The following is a 22,861-nucleotide window of genomic DNA, read 5'->3' on the forward strand; positions in this document are numbered from 1 at the left end:
TATCCTGAAAACATACCAAATTTTGAAAGGGCTGAATGGAATGGATGTGGGGAAGATGTTTCCAGTAATGGGAGAATGTAGGACCAAAGGGTACAGCCTCAGAATAAAAAGATGTTCATTTAGAACAGAGAAAAAGAGAAATTTATTAAGGCAGAGGGTGGTAATGATTGGATTTTTGTGCCTCAAATGGATGTGAAGGTCAAGTTACTAGATATATTTAAAGCAGAGGTTGATAGGTTCTTTACTAGTAAAGGTGTCAAAGGTTACAGGGAGAAAGCAGGAGAATGGGGTTAGAAGAAAAATGCCTGTACCAGCCATGATTTGGATGGTTGGGCAGTCTCGATGGATGAATGACCTAATTCTGCATCAATATCTCATGGTTTTATATGATTCCTTCAATAAGGAGGCACACTGGGCTTTGTTAATACTCAATGTAATTGAAACATTGCTCCCTCCTTTTGTATTCAGTTCCTCTCATGAATACATTCTAATTATAGTATTAGCTGAATCAGCAAATTATGCACAAGAACAACCAAAATGTATTATATCTCAGACCTCTTTGATCTCTATAATAAAATATCTTTTATAGCTTTCTTGCCAAAATGCATAATTTCACACTTGCCTACATTAAACTATCTATATTCTGCTATCCTCTTTGCACCTTACTTTCCCACCTATCTCTTTGTCTTTAGAATATGTAGGAGCCATACATTCAATGCCGTCATCCAAGTTATAGAAAGATACAGTATGAAGTAGGTATACAAGAACTGCAGATGCTGGTGTCTTGACCAGTATAAAAAAGTACTGACACCTGAGGAAGAGCTTAGGTCTGAAACATTGACTTCCTTTTGCTTTCCATGGATGCTGCATAAACCATAAGACCATAAGACATAGGAGCAGAAATAAGCTAATCAGGCCCCATTGAGTCTGCCCTGCCATTTAATAATTAGCAGATCCATTTTCCCACAGTCTCACTCCCCGGCCTTCACGCCATAACGTTTAATGCTCTGGCTAATCAAAACCTATCAATCTCTGTTTTAAATACACCCAATGACCTGGCTTCCATAACCACCGGTGGCAACAAATTCCACAGATTCACCACACTCTGGCTAAAGAAATTTCTCTGCATCTCTGTTGTAAGTGGATGCCCTCCAATCCTGAAGTTTTGCCCTCTTGTCCAAGACTCTCAAAACATGGGAAATAGGCTTTCTACATTTACTCTGAGCATGTCTTTCAACATTTGAAATGGTTCAATGAGACAACCTCCCCCCCTATTCTCCTAAATTCCAATGAGTTCAGGCTAAGAGCCATTATACATTTCTCAAATGACCCTTTCATTCGCAGAATCATCCTTGTGAACCTCCTCTGAACCCTCTCTAATGATAGTGCATCCATTCTTAAATGAGCGCAAATCTGCTCACAATATTGAGGTCACACTAATGCTGTATAAAGCCTCAACATCATATCCCCTTTCTTGTACTCTATTCCTCTTGAAATGAATGGCAGCATTGTATTTTTCTTTTCACCACTGATTCAACCTGCAAGTTTACTTTCGGGTTATCTTGCACGAGGATCCCCCAGGATGACCTTATTTCACTGGCATCATTTTCTAATGCTCCTATATTTACTCTCTCCTCTCTTATATTCTTTATGTACTTAAACAACCTGCTGAGTTTCTCCAGCACTTTTGCGTATTGCAGAACTGCAGTACAGAAGTAAACCCTTTGATCCACCAAGACCCAACCAAACATCAAACACCTATTTTTATACTAAATCATTGAATTATTTCCAGGTATTGTATAAAGTTGATACTCCGGCAGTGATCCGCATGGCATGCCAATCATTACATCTGGCCAACCAGGAAAAGCATCATTTCTTTAGCCAGAAAATATTAATCCCCTTTTATTATGTTACTTCCAATATACTGAGCTTTTAATTTCTGGAATAACCTTTGATTTGGCACCTTCTGGAATTCTGAGTATTGTACATTCATTGGTTCCCCTTTATAGTCAGCTTGTATTTCTTCTAAGAACTCTTGATAAATAAGTTAATCAATATTTCCTTTTCACAAAATAGTGTTGACTTTCCTTTATTCCTTTGATGTTTTCTTAAAGGTCTGCTATATTTAATAACAGTTTGTAACATTTTCTAATGACAAATGTTTACTTGGCCTGCAGTTTTATGCTTTATTTCTCCTCCCCTTTTGAATTAAGGAGTTATATTTCCTATTTTACAATCTAGTCAAATATTTCAGGAACTTCATGATTTTTTTGAAAAATGAAAACCAATTCATTTACTAATTCAGTTGACATTTATTTTAAGACCCAAAGCCTTGTCTATCTGCTAAATGAACTTTGTGAAAACAAATTGCCATTAAGATTTCTCATTACAATTTTGGTGTCCTGTTTAGTTTTAAGCATGCTTATGAAATTAACTAAAATTATTTTTGATTCCTTTATCAATTATTGTCTTTCTTGGCTTTGTGGCACCGAATATGTTCTGGATACACCTTCCAGCTAAGGTTTCTCCTCCCTCTCTCCTCCTCCTGGAAGGTACATTGCAATGCAGGCTTTCACCTCCTCAATTTCAACTTGGAGTTCCAGAGGAATGGGTATGGTTAAAGCTACAATTTCAGATCATCATGTCAACTTGAGTTTGAGTTTTCCATAAATAATTTGAAGGATTTTATCTCTTCAGACCCTGCCAAAAGAATTAGCATTGAATCGTCAGCCAGCTTCACTCCTAATCAATCACCTACAATGAAGACACCAAAGATCTTTTGAAATAATAATCCTTGATATTGTTCTGGGAAGTGGTTAATTCTTGCTATTAAATGCCAAGGTACTGGTGTTCCCTGTTCCCTGCTCTATGTAGATTGAGGTGAATTCTTTTACAGCAATGTGAGATGATAGTAGGGGCATTGAATTAATATCTAATCCAAAATATATATGCAGATTAAGTGGGTAAAAAATATGCTGGAGTCCACTGTAAATTAGTAGTTATTGGAGAGGTACCTGGTACATTACCATGGTGCCCTGCCTTGCTGAGCTCTGTACATCATCATGGAGAGTTGGTATCTTCTCGCTGACACTTTTGATACTTCAGGGTAAATTAATGCCATTCACACCCAAGAATCTGTTTACCTTATCTTCAAACCCCAAGGAGGCTTGATGACATGAATAACTAAAGTTATTTATTCTTGCCCATGGCTGGGTGCCCAGCCCTGCTGCTTCTAGCCATTATTGAGATAATTTTATTCATAATTCCATCTTTGTAGAATTACAAATATTGATTAGATATTCAGGCAAATAATTAGACGATAATAAAGATATTATAAGGGCAGTATTTTCTTGTCATTCAGAGTTCTACTGAATAATACACACTGGATAGTGGAATTAAAATCTAGTTTCTAACAGGTTTAGCTGCTTGCAACAGTTCATACTAGTTTTACATGGTAATGGAAATCAGAATTAGGAGAAAACCCATCTGTCAAAGCCAGATATAAGATTTACTCAGATGTGTAAATCACATCAAGAAAATTTCAGGCAGTTGCATGTGGTGTGACATAAAGTATTCTAGCATTTAAACACACTGTAAGTACATATTTACCTGTCAAAAGAGTATCATCAACTCTTCAATGTCTTTTTTGATGTGTTGCCACAAGAAAAAAAACTATGTCTTTCTTGACCAATTTTGCAGGATTATGTCATGATATGGCATGTTTAGTATTCTTCCAAAGGATGGTATGGAAGGAATCTTCTCTAGTCAGCTGGGACTGGTTTTCTTGTTTTCAGAACAAGGAAATGTTTCTAAAAAAAGCCCAGCTGACTGCTTGCTGGGCTCAGTGCAAGTCCTGTGAGAGGCTCAGGGATGTCCATATTGACCCTTGGTTTCGTTCCAATGAAAGCCTGCAGTGAGCTGGAATGCAGGACCACACATTCCAAACTCTTAAAAAAACACAGGTTGCAACTGCATGTGCCAGCAGTCCATGCCTCAATCCATCAACTGGCCAAGAGATTTCCACAGCTTCAGCTGTCATATTCTCCAAAACCCAGGGAAATGCAGCATTGACACAACTGTTGCTGGGTGTTAGGGGAACCAAATGGATGAAATTGCACCATGAATCAACACATCTGATAATTTAATCTCAAACAAATGGATACTCATTCTACCATGCTTGTATTTCCTCGGGAAATTAGGTTTGCTTTTCTTAATAGATTGGCCTTCTTGTGATGATATTCCTACTCAAAAACTTTTGACACTTGTGTCCTCTTTAATTCATCTGCCGAAACACTTAATTTTATTAAACACATTATATCAACAATAAAATATTGAAGATAAATTACAGCACAAATCTGTAGACAGCTGTTTTATGACCTTTGAGGATTTGTCACATAAATTAAATCTCCTTAATTTCCATTGTTTTTAGATATTTACAGGTTATAGATTTTCTGAGAACTAGGTTACTACTTTTCCGTTCTCCAAGATAGTAATTGTATTGAGATTTTTTTTGGTTAACTCTGAGTCAAAAGGGTTTAATAATATTCATTTATGGGTTAATTTCTAAAATATGTTCTGTTCTATGAATGAAATTAAGAGTGCTTGGGAGAGTGACTTTCAAACTATTCTTTCTAAGGATATATGGACCAAGTGTTTTAAATTGGTTCATTCCTCTTCCATTTGTGCACATCATTCATTTATTTAATTGAAGATAGTAAGTACATAGAGTGCATTTATCCAAAGATAAATTAGCTCAGATTTTTTCCTACTATTAACCCTGTATGTGACAGATGTTGTAGTGGGGTTTGCTTCCTTATTTAATGTTTTGGTCCTGTTCAGTATTAGATCATTATTGGAAGGAATTTTTTAATGCATTTTCCTGTATTTTCTCAGTTACTATTCAACCTCATCCCATTTCAGCTTTATATGGTGTGGTGACAGAGAACAGTCGATTATCGAGGTGGGATTGCCATATGATAGCTTCTGCCACTTTAATGGCGAGAAGATGTATTTTGCTGAAATGGAAAGACTCTAATCCTCCCAGTTAAGCTCAATGGATGACCCAAACCTTACTAATCTCGAGAAGATTAGATGTAATGTCTTGAAAACTGAAGTTTAATAAAATGTGGCACACTTTAATGGAATGTTTAATGAATAATACAGTGATGTATTGTTTTGTATGTAACATATGAGGCATTTGTAGCCTCTTTCTGAACTTATTTACATATAAAGCAATTCACCAATGTACTGTTACCCTTTTGGTGGTTTAAGGCATCCCAGCGGCTTTTTCTCTTTTTTTAGTTTGGGGATATAGATTTAGGATTAGTTAGTCACAGACTTTTTTCTTTTGGCTTTTTTTCTACAGGAACAAGAGATATGATATTGAATTCTGATTGTTTGTTTATTATTAGTTGCAAGGTTCTTTTTTATTCTAGGATACATTGTAATTACTCTGTACCTGTACAGCATAATTTTCTTGTTCTTACACATTTTGTTGTGTGTGTGTGTGTGTGTGTGTGTGTGTGTGTGTGTGTGTGTGTGTGTGTGTGTGTGTGTGTGTGTGTGTGTGTGTGTGTGTGTGTGTGTGTTATTTTAAAAAAATGACAGCACAAAAGGTGGTCAAAATTTGCACCTGCTCTATTCAAGAGAAATCTAGTTAGTTCCATTCTTTTACATTTTCTCTGTAAACCTAGATTTCTTTAAAAATTCATTTAATTATTCCAGAAAGGAAATTTCATTTTATTATTTTGGTCATTATTCTTATTCTAATTCTTATTACTATTAAATGGGAATTAACTCAATTTATTTTTGAGCCTATAATTGAATCTCATCAATGAATAGGGCATTCGAATCAAGAACTAAAAAATCTTTTTCTTAATATATTACCCATTGTCTCCAAGGGTTCTTTTGCTATTCTCTTCAAATTTTTTGCCTTCAGGTTGCTGATCTTTCAACTGTGGAAACATCATTTTAAATGCTTCAAACAAACATTCAGACATCTCAGACATCTAAGCTGAACAGTTTCACTTTCTCAAGTCTAACCATGTTCCTTCTTCCATTGTTTTACAGATGAAGCACCATATTGCAATTATATAATGTGTTTAATGTGGCAAATATTCCAGTACTCTATTGGAGCTCTTTCAAACAGTGTTTGACATTGAGCCATGACACAATTAGTGAAGATTGATAAGAACATTTCCTCCACAATCTCCATCAGTACCGGAGCACCACAGTGCTGTATTCTTAGCCCCCTGCTCTTCTCACTATACACCTATGACTGCATGACTCAGTATGACAACGACACCATCTACAAATTCACTAATGATACCACGATAGTGGGTTGTATAAAAAGGGGCAAGGAGACAACATACAGGAGGTATATTGAAAACTTGGCTGAATGGAACAGCACTCAATGTCACCAAACCCAAGGAGCTGATTGTTGACTTCAGGAAGGGCAAGGGTGTACAATCCAATGATCGTGTTCATTTTGGGATCAGAAGTAGAGAGGGTGAGAAAATTTAAGTTGTTTGGAGTCACTATCTCAGAGGATCTTTTCTGGACCCAAAACACAAATGGTGTTGTGAAGAAAGCATGTTAGTGCCTCTACTTCCTCAGGAGGTTGCAGAGGTTCAGTATGACATTGGAAAACCTGGAAAATTTCTACAGATGTGTGGTGGAAAGTGTGCTGACCAGCTGCATTACAGTCTGGAATGAGGACACCAATACCCCTGAGCAAAAAGTCCAGCCAAAGATAGTGGGCACAACCCAGGACATCACAGGTAAATCCCTCCCCACCATCAAGAACATCTACAGTGAACACTGTCACTCAAGATTAGCAGCAATCATCAAGGATCCACACCACCCAGAACATGCTCTGTTCTTGCTACTACCATCAGGAAAGAGGTCACAAGACTCGCACCATCAGGTTTAGCAACGCAGCTATCCCTTAAACATCAAATTTCTCAACCACAAACTCAATCAGGGACTTAGTTAAGGATTCTTACTTTTGTACTTTATTGATTTTTTTTCTATCTCTGTATTGCACACAGTTTGTTTACATTTCTTTATTTGTTTACATGTGTATGTTGAGTCCATTTTTTGTTGCACTGCCAATAAGTGGTAGTTCTGCCTCGCCTGCAGGTAAAAGAATCTCAGGGTTGTATGTGATGTCATGTATGTACTCTGATAATAAATCTGAAATCAAAATTAAAAAGTAAAGAAGTAATAGGGTAGTTAACTAAAAGCCTGATCGAAGAAGCAGCTTTTAAAAAGCATCTTCCTTTTTTGGCAGAGGGCAAAAGAGTTTAATGTGAGGTTACTTTGCCAGTTAAATGAATGGTGAAGGAATTAAATTAGGGACTGATTTAAGGGAACTGATTTGTTAGAGGGCAGACATCTCAAATATATATTAGGATAGGGTAGAACACAGATATAGGAGTGAGAATTTTAAGTCAAAATGTTACTTGACTGGAAGCCAATATAGGCCAATGAGCAATATGAGATAGAAGACATTAAGAAAATGATCACAGAGGTGTGGATTGCAAACAGAAAGTAAAAAAGGAAGTTCATTGTAACACTGAAATATCATGGTTGAGGGTCTCAGCAGCAGATGAGACGAGACAGGACTGAAGTTGGGACATGTTATGACAATGGAAATAGTGTTCTTTACAATGGTATGGGTAAGTGGCTATGGGTATGGTCAGGGTCCAATATAACTTCAAGGTTGTGAAATCCAAGAATTCTGTTTCATCCCATTCCAAGGAAGGGATAGGATTGGTGTTCTTTATTGCTCTTGAAAATGGTCTTTTAGGCCACATATTTTCATTAAGCCATCATCACTTTCTGAGGGAAAATACCAATAAATACTAACCCTGCCAAGAAAAAAAAATCCAAACTATATAATATCTTGCTTAAAGTTTGCACCTAATTTTACCTAATGGCGTGCTAAATCTAGGTCAATTAGATTGTAGTCTAGGATTGTCCATCCTTGCAGACACCCATAATTAAATAACATCTTCCATAGATTACTGAGAGCAATTCAGGAGATAGATCTATATGCCTCTGTACAGGAAATTATGCATATTTGTGTTGCAGACTGAACCACCCCAGGGATGGATGGACAGGGATTGAACCAGACAGACTTGACAAATTTGAGAAGTCAAACTTTCTTGTTCTATACAATTACATTACATCCGTGTGGAGATAATTAACCCTTTTCCCTGGATTGAAATATGAGTTAGAGAGAGAGCAGATGCTATTAGGAAAATAAATAGTTGAGTGATTACTGTAAGCATGGGGGGGAAAATATGGCATTTACCGCCAATGAGGCTTAAAGTCATAATATGAAGCTGATACTTAATTCAGATTGAAGTTCATATCGAGAGACCCTGTGAGCTTAACTCAGATTTCTCAGCTGTTGGTTGAGAATCAGTCTTTATTGTAATTTCATCGCATTATATCTGATGCAAAATCCTGTCCCATGATAAGTTAGTTGATTCCTGCCACAAAGCAATTGATTCATAATTGCCATATAGCTATAAGGAATGAGACTTGAATGTACCGGTAATATTGGTATCACAGCTTGCATTTTGAACTTCAATTGAAAATTTGATGGGCTAATTTCCTGTATTGGGCCTTTATTGTGCTGTACAGTACCAGAACATAGAACAGTACAACACAGCCACAGGCTCTTCACCCAATAATGTCTGTGCCGAACATGATGAACAAATTAAACTAAATCTCTGCTGCTTGCACGTGATACATGTTTCTCTATTCCTTGCATATTTGCACCACTATTAAGAAGCATTTGTACTACTATATTATCTGCTTCCACCATTACCCCTGGTAGCCCATTCTAGGCATCTAACATTCTCTCATACTAAAGTGGCACACTTCCTTTCCTTCCCTCACATTGAAAGCTAGTATGTAACATTTTTAACTTCAGAAGACAGGAGGTGTCACTTCCTGATCAGGTCAGAATGCATTCACTATGCACAAATACAATATCCCATATCCAGAATCATATTGATCAATACAACATGAATCTAGTGATGCCATTTAATTCTGTTACATTGTGAAATGATTTCCTGTGAAGAATTTGCTATATTTGAAGTTTTTCTTTAAAAATGAACAATAGCTTACTGTTCAAGTAGAGGATAAATAGTAATACTGGTTTTCATTAAATTACATAATTCCTCATACTAACAAAAGAGAGGAAGGGGAAGTGCAGAAGGAGTACAGGAGAAGAGAGAGGGGATTCAATACCTATGTTCGTACCATTGGGTTGTAAATTGGCCAAGTGGAAATCACATGACAACAATGGAACCTTTACCTTTACCTTCCTCATGTCCCATTTCTCAACCACTCCCACCCACCCCCCCCTACCCATTTTCATCCCCCCTCCTCTTTGGTTCCACCGCCCAGCATCTCCTCCTCCCTTTAGTTCCATCTGGTCTCTCTTTATACCACCATTTTACACGCAATCCCAAAACATGCAGACTTCTAATCACCATTCTCCACTTGACCCATTTATTTTTCTTACTACTCTCTTCTTTTTTATGGCATCTGCTCCTCTGCCTCTGACTGTCACGGTTCGCAAATCATGGTAAATAAACTGCTCCAGATGCCCATAAATTTGATATAAATGTGAAGGATACTGCTTATATAGTCAGGTTCATGCTAACTTCATATCTGATGCCACATAGCCATAGGTGTGCAGCCCACTGCAAATGATAGGGATTCTGCCACCACTGCAAGTAATCCAGGCATGATTGTACTGAATAATTTGTACACACTTGCAAATAGAGATAAACTATATTACTTTTATGTTCTCTTTGTTTATCTTTAACACAATGGGACAGATTGGTAAGATTCAATTATATATTCAATTAATTGGGATGTTATGGTAAAATTGTATAAGACATTGGTGAGGCCAAATTTGGAATATTGTATGCAATTTTGGTCATCTAACTATGGGAAAGGTGTCAATAAGATTGAAAGTGTGCAGAGAAGATTTACTAGGATGTTTCTGGAAATTCAGGAACTGAGTAATAGAGAAAGGTTAAAATGGTTAGGACTTTATTCCCTGGAGCATAGAAGAATGATTGGAGATTTGATAGAGGTATTTAAAATTATGAGGGATATAGACAAGAGTAAATGTAAAAAGGCTTTTTGGGCTGAGGGTAGGTGAGGTACAAACCAGAGGACATGGGCTAAGGGTGAAAAGGGAAAAGTTTACGGGGAGCATTTGGGGGAATTTCCCACAGAGAGTGGTGGGAGTGTGGAATGAGCTGCCAGCTGAAGTGGTGAATGCAGATTCAATTTTAACATTTAAGAAGAATTTGTACAAGTACATTGATGGGAAGGGTATGAATGGCTCTAAACTGGGTGCAGGTCAGTAGAACAAGGCAGAAATTTAGTCGGCACAGACTAGAAAGGCCAAAGGGCCTGTTTCTGTGCAGTTATCTTCAGTGGTTCGATGGGTTTATATTTGGTTGTAGTCATCAGGACAGATTGGTTAGTAAGGTGACCTTATAAATTTTATCAGAATTAGGCTGGCTCGTTTGGTGAATAATGTTTTTTTTTAATTGGGACATACTGGATTGGTGAGGTGGTACACATAATTATCCCACAGTGCTACAGGCTGCTTTGGTTAGGTGAGATTATTGCTTATGTCAGAGTGAAACTGGCTGGTTTGATGAAATATTTCATGGTTATACCACAGTGAAATGAGAGAGTACAGTGAGATATATATTTGATTATATCACAGTGGGATACCCTCGTTGGAGGGTTGCCATATTTGGATCTATCCTTCTTTAGAAAAGAGAAGACTGAAAGGATCAGAAAATGGAAGTCTGTAAAATTGTTATGGGGTTGATACAGAAAAATAGCTTCTATTTATGGTAAATTCAAAACAGGCATTTATTCTAAGATAATCATCAAGATCCAGTGATGAATTGAGTGGAAACATACAGACTTAAAGAACTAATTAAAATTTCAACATCTATACCACCAGCAATAGATGAGATAGCTAACAAAAACAATATGTTTAACATTTAAGTGCAGCGCTGGCATGTCAATGGCCTATTTGCCCTTTTACGTGAATATAAATAAATCTGAAGCTCTTCTTTGAAGTAAAGGGGCATTCTCTACAGTCTAGCCAGTATATATAAATCATTTGATTGACCAAAGCATTATTTCATCAATATCACCACATTGTTGCATGTGGGAATTAGTTTTATACCACAAGGCTTCGGTCTCTTCTTGATAAGATTGATATGGATTATTCCTGGACTTGCAGATTTGGATTACTCTTTTTGACAAACTTAGATCATTCCCTGAAAATGTGGACATCATTTAGTATTTGAGAATACAGACGTAGCCCCCAAACTACTGGTATAGATAACTCCCTGAGACCAGAATTAGATCACTTTTTGATCTCTGTGTTTGTTCCCTCATCTGGAAACATAAATCAATCCATGAATGATAGATATTTATCACTCCCCAAAATGCAGACATCGATCAATATTGGTTGTCCATTCTTAATTACCATAGAGAGGGTGGTGGTGAGATTCTTTCTTGAATTGATATCATCCTTCCCATGGAACTACTCACAAAATGCTATTAGGAAAGGGTTCCCCAAAATTTAGGCCCAGCAACAGGGAAGGAATAATTGAATAATGATAGTTGTATGACTCAGGGAAGAACAAGCAGCTGATGTGCCCATGCATCTGTTGTACCTGTCCTTCTTTGTGGTAGAAATTGTGGGTTTGGGAGCTTCTGGGTAATTAACTGAAGTGCATTTTGTAGATGCCTGAAATGTCGGTTATGTATTTTTACCTTTGCAATGTAAAGGACACTGTTTGACCTGATGAGTTTCTCCAGCATTATGTTTTTTACTGCATTTTGTAGATTGTAGACACTACAGTCACTTTGCATGCGATGGGGAGATGCAATGTTCAGGGTGCTGGATGGGGTATAGTCAAGTTAACTGCTTTGCTCTGGAATGTTGTTGAATTTGAAAGATGTTGGTGCCTTGTTGATGGTGGTAAGCCATTGGAGAACATTGGGTGTAGTTTACACAGGCTCTCTTGTAGATATAGTATTTATGTGGCTGGCTGAGTTTCTGACCAATAATTACCCCAGGAAGTTGATGTTGGGGACTTAGTGGTAATTGACTATCAAGGGTAGAGATTAGACCCCTTCTTGGAGATGAGCATTGTTTAGCAATTTTGTTGGATGCATCTTGATGACAAGATCAAGTAGGTTTTTTCCATGTGTTGAGCAGCTTATTTTCTATCATAGATCCAGTTTGGCAGCTATATCTGGTTTGACTTGGGCTGCTCAATCAGTGGTGGAACTACTAAGGTTTCTAAGTGATGGGAATTGAAAATGGCAACCCCAGTTATATTCTGTGCTGCTTCTACTTTCAGTAGTGTATAATGTGGAGCACAGATTCCTTATTTGAGAGAAGATACTGGGTGGTAATCATGAGGAGCTTAAGACCATAAAACTATAGAAATAAGATATTCCGTTCATTGAGTCTGCCCCCCCCCCCCACCCCATTCAATCATGAGCCTTATCCCACTCAGCCCTACTCCCCAGCCTCTCTCCATAATCTTTGAAGCTCTAGCTAATCAAGGATTTTATCAATTTCTGTATTCAATACACCCAATGACCTGGCTTCCATAACCACCCGTGTCAACAAATTCCACAGATTCACAACCCACTGCCTTAAGAAATTTCTCCATATCTGTTCTAAGTGGACACCCTCCAATTCTGAAGTTGTGCCCTCTTGTCCTAGACTCTCCCATAGGAAACAATGTTTCTACATCAACTCTGTCCATGCCTGTGCTCCTTTTCCTTTTCTTTTTCTCCCTTCTTCCACCCTTTTATTCAGATGTCTGCCTGATTTTGTCACTCCTGAGGAAGGGCTCAGGTCCAAAATGTCAACTGCCTTTTATAGATGCTACTTGACCTTCTGAGTTTCTCCAGCACTTTTGAGCACTGCATCATGAGGAGGATTCCTTGCCAATGTATGACCTGATGACATATGACTTAATGGGGTATGGAGTCAATGCTGAGGAATCCCAGAATATTCACTTCTTCAGAATAACACTGTACTGTCATCTGTCATTTCTTCCTCAGGATTCTAATTAGAGAGCCCGATTCATTATGTACAAGATATGATTCTGTGAATATCACTGGGCAAGCTGTGCTTGACTATCTGTTGAGCAGCTATCCCAATTTAGTCACCAATCCCCAGATGTTCTTGTTGTAAGATTGAATAGGCTAAGAAAGCTTTACTGTGTTTGAATTTGCTATGCAGCCTATCATGTTTCATCCTTTTCCTGTTTTAACATTCTGATTATAAAATAACTGAATTACTTCCAGGCCATTTCAGAATCAGAATTAGGCTTATTGTCATGAACATATGTCATGAAATTTGTTGTTTTATGGCAACAATATTGTGCATAACAGGTGCAAAATTGCAAAAAATTACAGTTCCATAATTCAATATTTAAAAATAAATAATTAGTACAAAAAGATTTTTTAAAAGAGAGGCAGTGTCTAAAGGTTGTTCATTGTCCATTCATAAATCTGATGCCTTTGAGAAAGAAACTGTTCTTGTTACATTGGGCGTGCCTCTTCAGGCTCTTGCACCACCTTCCTGATGGTAACATGAGAAAAGGGCATGGCCTGGTGGTGAGGGTCCTTCAAGAGAGAAGCTGTTTTCTTAAGACACAGCCTCTTAAAGATGTCCTTAATAAAGACTAATGATCATGATGGCACTGGCTGAGTTTACAACACACTAGTCTTTTCCTGTTCTGTGCATTGGCACCTCCATGCCAAACACTGATGCAACTAGTCAGAATGCTTTCCATGATATACCTATTTAAATTTGCAAGAGACTTTGATGACACAAATTTCTAATGAAATATAGCCGCTGGTGAGCCTTCTTCATGATTGCATCGACTTGATGACCCCACAGTTAAAAACACTGGGGAAGGTCTGGATTGGTCATCAAAACACAAGTTTAAGGGATGATGTTTCTCCACAATCTGTGTGTTGTTCTTCATTTAACCTTATTGTGAGCCTCATTTATCCCAAGAATTGTGTTTCCACCAAACTTATGACAGGTGAGCTGAAGGATCTTCAGGCAAACTTTATCCACGACTACAAATGCTTCCGATGTGTTGCTTCACATTGTGGCCAGTTTGTCATTGCAAGGTATATAAACATGCAGATTTTTGAAAAAACACTAAATCTGGTTACACTGGAATCTTGAATGAACAATGAGTGTTATTCATCGTTTGCTCATGGCTACTCTTAGTTACCTGCCAATCTTCATTCCCATTGAACAAGTGAATGAGTTCAAAACTTAATAGAGGTGGAATGTTATGGTCTTTGGTAAGAAATTCAAATCAGTGTGCTGTAAAATGATGAGGAATAAAGGACAGAACCATGATCAGACCCAACCAGTGGCATGAAAAAAGAAAAACAGAAAACTGGTAATTGTTCCCAAATTATGTTAAAAGTTATGGATGCTCTTGCGCATGTTTGTTGCATAACATTAAGGATAAAGTGCATCCCAGCCAAATGGTGAAAAACTGACAATTCTAAGCATACAACTGTGTTTGAGATTGAATTAATTTTGTCAGTCTGAGCCAGGCAGTAATTTAAATGCGTTCCCACCTTTTTTTTGCATGGGTATTTGAAAACACAAAGCATCCTGCTCCTGATTACCACCACACAACCTGTTGGAAAGTGTATCCAGTGTAGTTTGAATTAAGAGCAAGAGCTTAGTCAAGCATTTGAGCATGGCAAATTAATCTGTTGATGTTGTTCACTAATATGTAAAATGAGAAGAATTTAGGAGAGCTTTGGTTTGGCTATGGAACGTTAGAATCATATAGTTTTACAACACAGAAACAGGCTTTTCAGTCCAATTTCTCCATGGTGACCAACAGACAAAATGCTGGAAGAACTCAACAGGCCAGGCAGCATCTATGAAAGTCAAAAGAGAGTTAACATTTCGAGCTGTAACCCTTGATCAAGAATAGCAAGAAAAGAGTAGAAGCTTAAATAAAAGGGAGGGGGTGGGGGAGGAACACAAGCTGACAGGAGAAAGTTGAATACAGGAGGAAGGGGGATGAAATGGGGAAAAAGTAACAAACTAGAAGGATAGAGGAAGGGGCAGAGGGCTGAGGAAGAAGGAGTAAGTGACGGGCAAGTGGAGAGGGTAGAGAGAGGAAAGATAAGGGAAAAGAGGAGGATGGGATGAGAGCGATATGGGAAAGCAAGGGAGTGGGTGGGGGAGGGGTGTTGAGAGAACAATGGGACGTTGCTGGAAATTGAAGAAGTTAATATCAATGCTGTTTGGTTGGAAACTGCCAAGATGGAATAAAAGGTACTGTTCCTCCAATTTGCGATGGTCTCAGCTACACAGTTGAGTAGACCATAGGCAGACATGTCGGTAGCAAATGGGAAGTGGAATTAAAGCAGTTGGTTGCTTGGATAATTGGGCTGATGCAGGGAATGAAGCAAAGATGGGGGGGGGGGTTAAATGAGTGTATGACTGGGATGGAATGTGTCATTTAACATCAAGTCAAGTTCATTATCATCTAGCTTTAGTTTAGTTTAGTTTATTTATATAGCACATTTAAAACAACTTGTGTTGACCAAATTGCTGTACAGATCATAAATTACATCTTAACTTATTTAAAGTGCAGGTTTAGAATTGTACATGCAACATGGTAACAATCAACAATCACTTCCAAACACTTGCGGGTAAAAATACAACTTCAGCCTGGATTTAAAAGAGTTAGAGGAAGGGCTAATTTGATGGGTAGAAGAATATTGTATCCACAGTTTGAGGGCTGCTATTGCAAAGGTTCAGTATTCCCTGAGTTTGCAATTTGAGTGCGGAACAACCAAGCACCCTGAATTGGCCAATCTGAGGAGTCTTGAAGCAGAGTACGGCTTTAAGAGATCAGTGATGTAGGAAGGGGCTAGTCCATTGGTGGTTTTGTAAACAAACTGGAGAACTTTAAAATCTATCTTGAGCCATACTGGCAACCAGTGAAGGGAGGCAAGAATAGGGGTGATATGGTCCCTTTTCTTGGCTCCTGTACATATACAATCCAATGAAACAGCATTTCATGACACACACACACAATACATAATCTCTCCTCTAATTCAAGCATACTTGTCCCTTCTCGTGAATCTTTTTTGCACCTTGTCAGCTTAATTATATCTTTTCTATAGCTGGGTGACCTGAACACAATATTCCAAATGTGATTGCACCAACTCTTATATAGTTGTAATGTTCCTGCTTAAGTAAATGTGCCATATGTCCTTGTCCCCACCCAGTTGACACTTTATTTTTTTCAATATTTTATTTAATACTCCATACATGCAATAACTACAATTATTATAATATACAGATATAAAAAAAGATTATTACATACATGATGGTTTTCACCTCCCCCTAAAACTCCTCCCTTGCAACCAACCCCCCCCAAAAAATATACAAATTTAAAAAGTTTTTAAAAATTATAGATATAAAAAAAAAGAAGAAAGAAAAGGGAAAATAAAAAGAATCTTTGGATTGCAGAGAGAGATGTCGTGCAGTACAATTCATTAGTTCTAACATAAATATATAAAGGAGAATTCTGCAGGGCTAGAGGGATAAAAGGATATCACTACAAATTCAATCCCATTATTTGAGTGCCAAATTCATAAAAACATTGAGTATTTTTTTTCTAAAGGAATACAACTTTGAATTTCAACATGCCACCTTGGTAAAGTTAAAGATATATCTGATTTCCAAGTAATTGCAATACATTTTCTCACTACTGCTAATGCTAATTTGACAAATTTCAATTGATAAATTGACAATTTCAATTTGTGAGTTGGACCTGTAATATTTCCTAATAAAAACAGATCGGGATTTAGCAGAAAAACAATTCCTGTGACTTGTTGTAAAAAATTACTTATGGACACCCTAAAGGTTACACATTTGGACAAGGCCATGTTGAATGTGTAAAAGATCCTACATCCTCACGACCTCTAAAACACTGATAAATCTTTTTTTAAAAATATTTTATTTAAAATTCATTCAATTAATAATGAATTATATATAAGACAATACATGTGGTATATAAACTAAAAAAACACTGATGAATCTAATTTCAATCTATTTAACTTCTGTGGTATAAGATATAATTGATGTAAAATATTATATTGAACTAATCTATACCTTACATTAATAGTATTAGTCATAGAATCTCTACATAAATTTTCCCAAATTTGTTGATCTATTGTAATATTCAAATCCATTTCCATCTCTGTCTAGATCTATACAATCCTAATTTAGAGTTCCTACATGTAATAACGAATATATCAAAGAAATAAATATTTTGACAATCCCACTCCTAATAAGAAGTTCAATTAGACAAAAACACTGTTGGCCCTAATTTATCTCTCACATTGGCCCTTAATTGAAAACCAGTCAACCCTTGCATGGAACTATGTACCTTTACCCCAATGTCTTTCTGCTCTACATCACTCCAGGACCCTATCATTCACTGTATAACTTTGACCAGGAGAGGAGAGCAAAGAGAAGGCAAAAACAGGAGAATAAAAGGATATTCCAGCAGAGTTCAAAGGGTTAATGGAAATAGAAATAACTGCCTACATTGATTGAGGTGAGTGCATCAATTAAGGATTACACATAACAGCTCCACAATATGGAGCAATGAGGATACAGGCTGTAGTGCACACATCACCAGAAAAACTCCCCTGCTTCTGAGCAACATAATCTGCAAAATCAAATTTTAACTCTTAAAGTGTAGCACAAGCAGTTAATCCTGCATCACTAGAAATACACCAACCCTCTCAGTTATTATGATTGTAATTAATTTCATTTTATTCCTCTTTAATTTAAAAGCTCACAAAGAAAGATAAAACAATACCAGGCAAAAGGAAGCCTTTCAACCCACGATCCCTGTGTATGACTATTTAAAAAAAATCAAATTAAGTCACTTTCCTCTGTTCATTATTATAGCTGCCATATATTTATTTTCTTTCCTCAAGTCTCAATCCAGATCACTTTTTCATTCAAACTGTATCCACCATCATGTCAGGGTGGATTCAGGATCACTTTTTTGTGTAAAATATTCACCTTACTTCAAATGCCATTCCACTGCTGATTGTCTTAAAAGATGCAGCATGTATCAGTGTGATTGTCATTCTTTATAGGAACTCCTGTTTCTGCAGCCCTCTGCCACCTGCTTCTATTGTTTTTGTTTCTCGTGAATGTCACATATTCTGGCAAAGGGATTGTATGGGTTTCGCAGAAAAACTGGCTCTGATAATGGAGTCAGAAAAGAACAGGCACTGGTGACAGAGGGGTATAAGAAATAGGAAAGATTTCCCCAGCCTGGTATGACAGTAAATTCCAGTGGCTGGCTTGAGAGCTTCCACCTGGAGTGACCTAAGTTAAGCTGACAGTCATCCTCTGACAGTTGAAAGAAGAAGGAAAAGGTATACAGTCCTAAATAAATTAAACAATGTTTTGCGGCAAGTGGCAATCTTTGATTTGCAATTGGATTGCCACTTGTAGAGGATTCTCATGCAACACACTAAACTTTATTGAGAATTTTAACAACAACCTAAAACAAGGTGTGCCGCACATTTAAAAAATCTGTAACATTAGATCATCTTTACTACTGCAGCAGAAATTTTGAATTGAAGTAAGTTTCAACTCACCTAGGTTCACAAAACTCATTACCATGTCAGCATCATTAAGGAAGGTATTGTCTTGCAGGCTGGCCAAAGGAGGTCCCTGGGTGGTGAAGAGGGCCCTGTAAGGGTATGAGAAGCCTCTCGCATCCTCCATTAACATGGAATTGTAGAGATCCAGCATGAACATAGGTGCAGAGTTGTGTTTGCCATGCAAATGGGGTCTGGGGCGATGAGGCAGACCCAGGATTGAGAGTATTTCTCTTTGCATCTCCCGCCTCTCTTGACTCTTTAGACGCCCATGGATGAAACTGGAATGGATGGCGTTGCCTGTGGTCAGGTTCCCCAAAACCGATTGCAGCACAAAGCAGTTCCACAAAAGCCCCACAACTTTTTTAATTAACAGCAGGAAACTCATTCTTAATCAGTTTGGACAGCTATGTGATTCCTCTATATAAACATAGTCACCCCTCTCTCTCTCTCTCTCTCTCTCTCTCTCTCTCTCTCTCTCTCTCTCTTTCTCTCTCTCTTTCTCTTTCTCTTTCTCCCCCCTTCACCTCTTACAGCTCAGACGAGGCTGCCCAAGCACTATGCAAAGCTATCCGAGTGAGGTTGTAGTTCAGGACCCATGCTGTGTGAACTTGCTTCCACAGTTCAGCGAGACAGCCTGTGAGTTACTTCACCTACAAGAGTTGCAATCCTTCTGCATGTAAATCAGTGCAGTTGTCTGGTGCAGACGGAGCCAGCAGGAGGCTGCTTGTGTGGGAGGAGCACCCTCTAGCCTAAACTCAAAAGTAGCAACAGCAAATTATCTGAATGTCTTAAGGCCGTCTGTAATTAAGCAGAAGGGAGGGGCTTTTGAATTTAACTACTTGTTGATGAAGAAGTGAGGGGTGAGACAGATGCAGGATCAGTGATGGAGGTAACTGCAGGGATGTGAAGGTCAGGATGATGGGGCTGGGGGTGGTGGGTGCTGTTAGTTAGCGTGGTGGGGGGAGACAGTGAGTGAGAGAGAGAGAGACCTCGCAAAAACATCCCAAAGTTTTCCTGTGCTGTGCACTGAATAAAACTGTCATTGTCACGAGCTCAATCTAATGTGTGAGTGAGTCAATGAGTGTGCAGAAAATCAACATGAACTAGGAATAATCTAAAGAGGGAATGTAAACCAATTTATTTTCCTTTTTTAAAAAATTGGATAGGAGATCTCTTTAAGCTATCTTCATTGCACAGTGGAGTCAATAATCCCATCTAGAGTAAGATTTTATTCCTACTTGAGCTATTTTACTGGTAGGCATTCAACTGTTAGAATGCCTCTTGAATTCATCCACTCTTGTCTCCCTCCATTGATCATATCAAACAGATATTACTGGGAAGCTGTCAGATTTTGGATCCTTGATTACATTGTTCTTTCAGTTAACCATTTGTGGCAATGAGGCCAGTTGTGTCTTGTCTCAGCACTTTAAAATCAGCCAGGTAAACCCAGATCTGGGGATAAAATATGGTGACTCCATACCACTGTTACCCTGTGATCCATAGAGAGAGGAGGATTTTAGAATCATGGCTTAATTATTTACCACCATGAGTGAACAGCAACTCAACTTAACCTCCTGGGGAAGAAGGAGATATATAGCTGCATAAACAAAACTGTGGTATTGCCAAGTATTCTTTGTTGTTGGTTTTGCTGCTTTTACCTTTTGTAAAGCTGAATTAAAATCCTGGCCCCAGATTTAATTCCAGATTGCATAGCATACATCAAGGCCAGGAGATGGGTTAGGGAAGGAAATAGGTAAAGTTAATGGTAGAGGTTATGTTTAGTCTTAGAGATCAGGTAATGATAATGAGTTTGCTGTCATGCGCATAAGTATAATGTACACATCCACTAAAATGTTTATTTGGAGACGGGTACTTTTGTTAAAAAAACCCAACTTCAATAATATACATTACATTACTCTAGTACGGAAAGAGATAATAAATATAAAAGATAGATGATAAATATTCACGACTGGAGTCTCCCTTTCCTCTACTGATGACATTTCCCAGGAGTGTAGTTCAAATGGGGTTCAAAGGGACCTTCGGATCCAAATCCAAGCATCCCTCAAGGTTGCCAAACAGGTTGATAGGATAGTTAAGAAGGCCTATGAGATGCTGGGCTTCATTAATAGGGGGATTGAGTTCAAGAGTAGAGATGTCATCATGAGTCACGTGATGCTGAGATGCCGAAAGGACATGATCAGAGAGCTCACGTCTAAAAGCCTCTAAAACAAGGAAAATAATGTTTACAAATAGAAGTTAAACTTGCCCATGCTAAAGTAAAATGGGCAGAAAGAGCAAGAAGCAGACGGCAGAGGATCGGGTCCTACTAGAAGCGGCGGAAACGTCGAATGCAAACTCGCTTGATGATAGTAACCTGCAGGCTCCTGTGCTGCTAGTGGGGCCTAGTGTTGAAGGTATGAGGATGAAGCTTGTGATGCCAGGCTCGTCCGACCAAGATGTTCTACAGTGGTGCAGTCGCTGGTGACCCAGATTGGAGGTCTGGAGCAACCACTGGATATCAGACTGAAAAAGCTCTCTGAGGGCCTGCTCAACATGCAGACTTAAATTTGAGCTCTGACAAATCATGTCAGGGTCCTGGAAGGCAAAATAGAGGACATCCAAGATTAGCAAGAAAGACTGGAAAGCACAGTTGACGCATGGGTCATTGAAAAAAATAGCTGATAGATAAGTTACCCCAGTGGTTCTTAACCTTTTCCTTTCCATTCACATACCACTTTAAGTAATTTCTATGCCATCAGTGCTCTGTGATTAGTAAGGGTTTGCTTAAGGTGGTATGTGAGTGAGAAGGGAAGGTTGAGAATCACTGCTCTAGGCCCAATTGTTACTGAAATATTTTGCTTGAGAAAAATTGTGAATGGCCCATTTCCTTTGGAGTTATGAAACCATGCACATAATGAGTCAATTAGGTACAATTAAAACAGTGGTTTTCAAACTTTTTCTTTCCACTCACATACCACCTTAAACAATCCCTTACTAATCACAGAGCACCTATAGCATAGGGAGTACTTAAAGTGGTATGTGAGTGGGAAGAAAAAGGTTGAGAACCACTGAGTTAGACTGTCTGGAAAACTACAAAGTGCAATAACATTCGATTACAAGGCCTGAAAGAGGGGTAGGAAGCGAAGGTCTCTGTGAAGTTCTTTGAACACTGGATCCCAAAATGTTGGGAAAGGATCATTTTAGAACCCCCCCAACCATAGAAAGGGCCCATCGTACATTCGGCCCAACCCAAATCAACAACTAAGTCTGGTTTGTTAGTAGCCAGGACCTGGAAACAGTGCTAAGGGCTGCAATATCCTAATCAAGGGAGACAGCGAACTGGTGGAATTCCAGGGGGGTGGGGGGTGGAAACTAATGTTCTTCCCTGACCTGAGACCTGTGCCACAAAAAAAATGAAAAGAATTTGACCAGGTTGAGAAAATATTGAGAAATAAAAAAATAGAGTATGTGATGCTGCACCCAGCCACCCTAAAAATCAGGCTACCGGGAGGGGACGCTAAACATTTTAAGGAGCAAATGGACGTTATGTTTATGTTCCCAGGAATTATCAGGAAATATGCAAGCCCTAAAAAATACAGACTGAATCAAACCCCGAAAGAGACCATGGACGGAATGCCTGAGAAGCTATGGAACAAAGAGGGGGGTGAGGGGGGGTGGTGTCATTACAGTCTTATAATTATTGATTCACAAAAACAGTTAAGACAATTGAGGCTACTGTTGTACATCGTTGCTAGGGTTCTGATAAAGCTTTATAATGATCGGAGGGAATGGACGTTTATATATTTTTCCTTGTTTTTTTTTAAATGTATGAAACGGGATAATAATGGGAACTCGAGGCGGAAGAGGCTATGGGTTAGGGAGAAGATGGCACTCAAGGAGGCTTTAAATAGGAGGGAAGATAGCACAGGAGCAGAGAGGAGAGGTGCCAAAACAGAGGATGGGAATATTTTGAATGTTTTGCTTGTTAACTTTGATATATTGGGGTTTTTTAAGGTTTATTTTATCTAGGATTGTCTATGGGGGGTGGGGGGGGTGGAATTTTGTCTTTTTCATGTTTATTTTT

At 38.3% G+C, this 22,861-nt stretch overlaps 1 protein-coding gene across 2 annotated transcripts in view; it reads right to left on the reverse strand.

Moving 5' to 3' along the window:
- bmp7b (bone morphogenetic protein 7b) overlaps positions 1–19,188 on the reverse strand; it is a 112,456-nt gene extending 93,268 nt beyond the window's left edge. For both annotated transcript variants that reach the window (XM_069884741.1, XM_069884740.1), the window contains exon 1: positions 18,772–19,188. In XM_069884741.1, the coding sequence (XP_069740842.1) occupies positions 18,772–19,162 (391 nt within the window). In that variant the 5' untranslated portion in view covers positions 19,163–19,188. The remainder of the gene's footprint in view (positions 1–18,771) is intronic.
- Between the last annotated feature and the right edge of the window lie 3,673 nt (positions 19,189–22,861).

Source organism: Narcine bancroftii, chromosome 6 (assembly GCF_036971445.1).
Source record: "Narcine bancroftii isolate sNarBan1 chromosome 6, sNarBan1.hap1, whole genome shotgun sequence".
Classification (NCBI taxonomy): Eukaryota; Metazoa; Chordata; class Chondrichthyes; order Torpediniformes; family Narcinidae; genus Narcine; species Narcine bancroftii.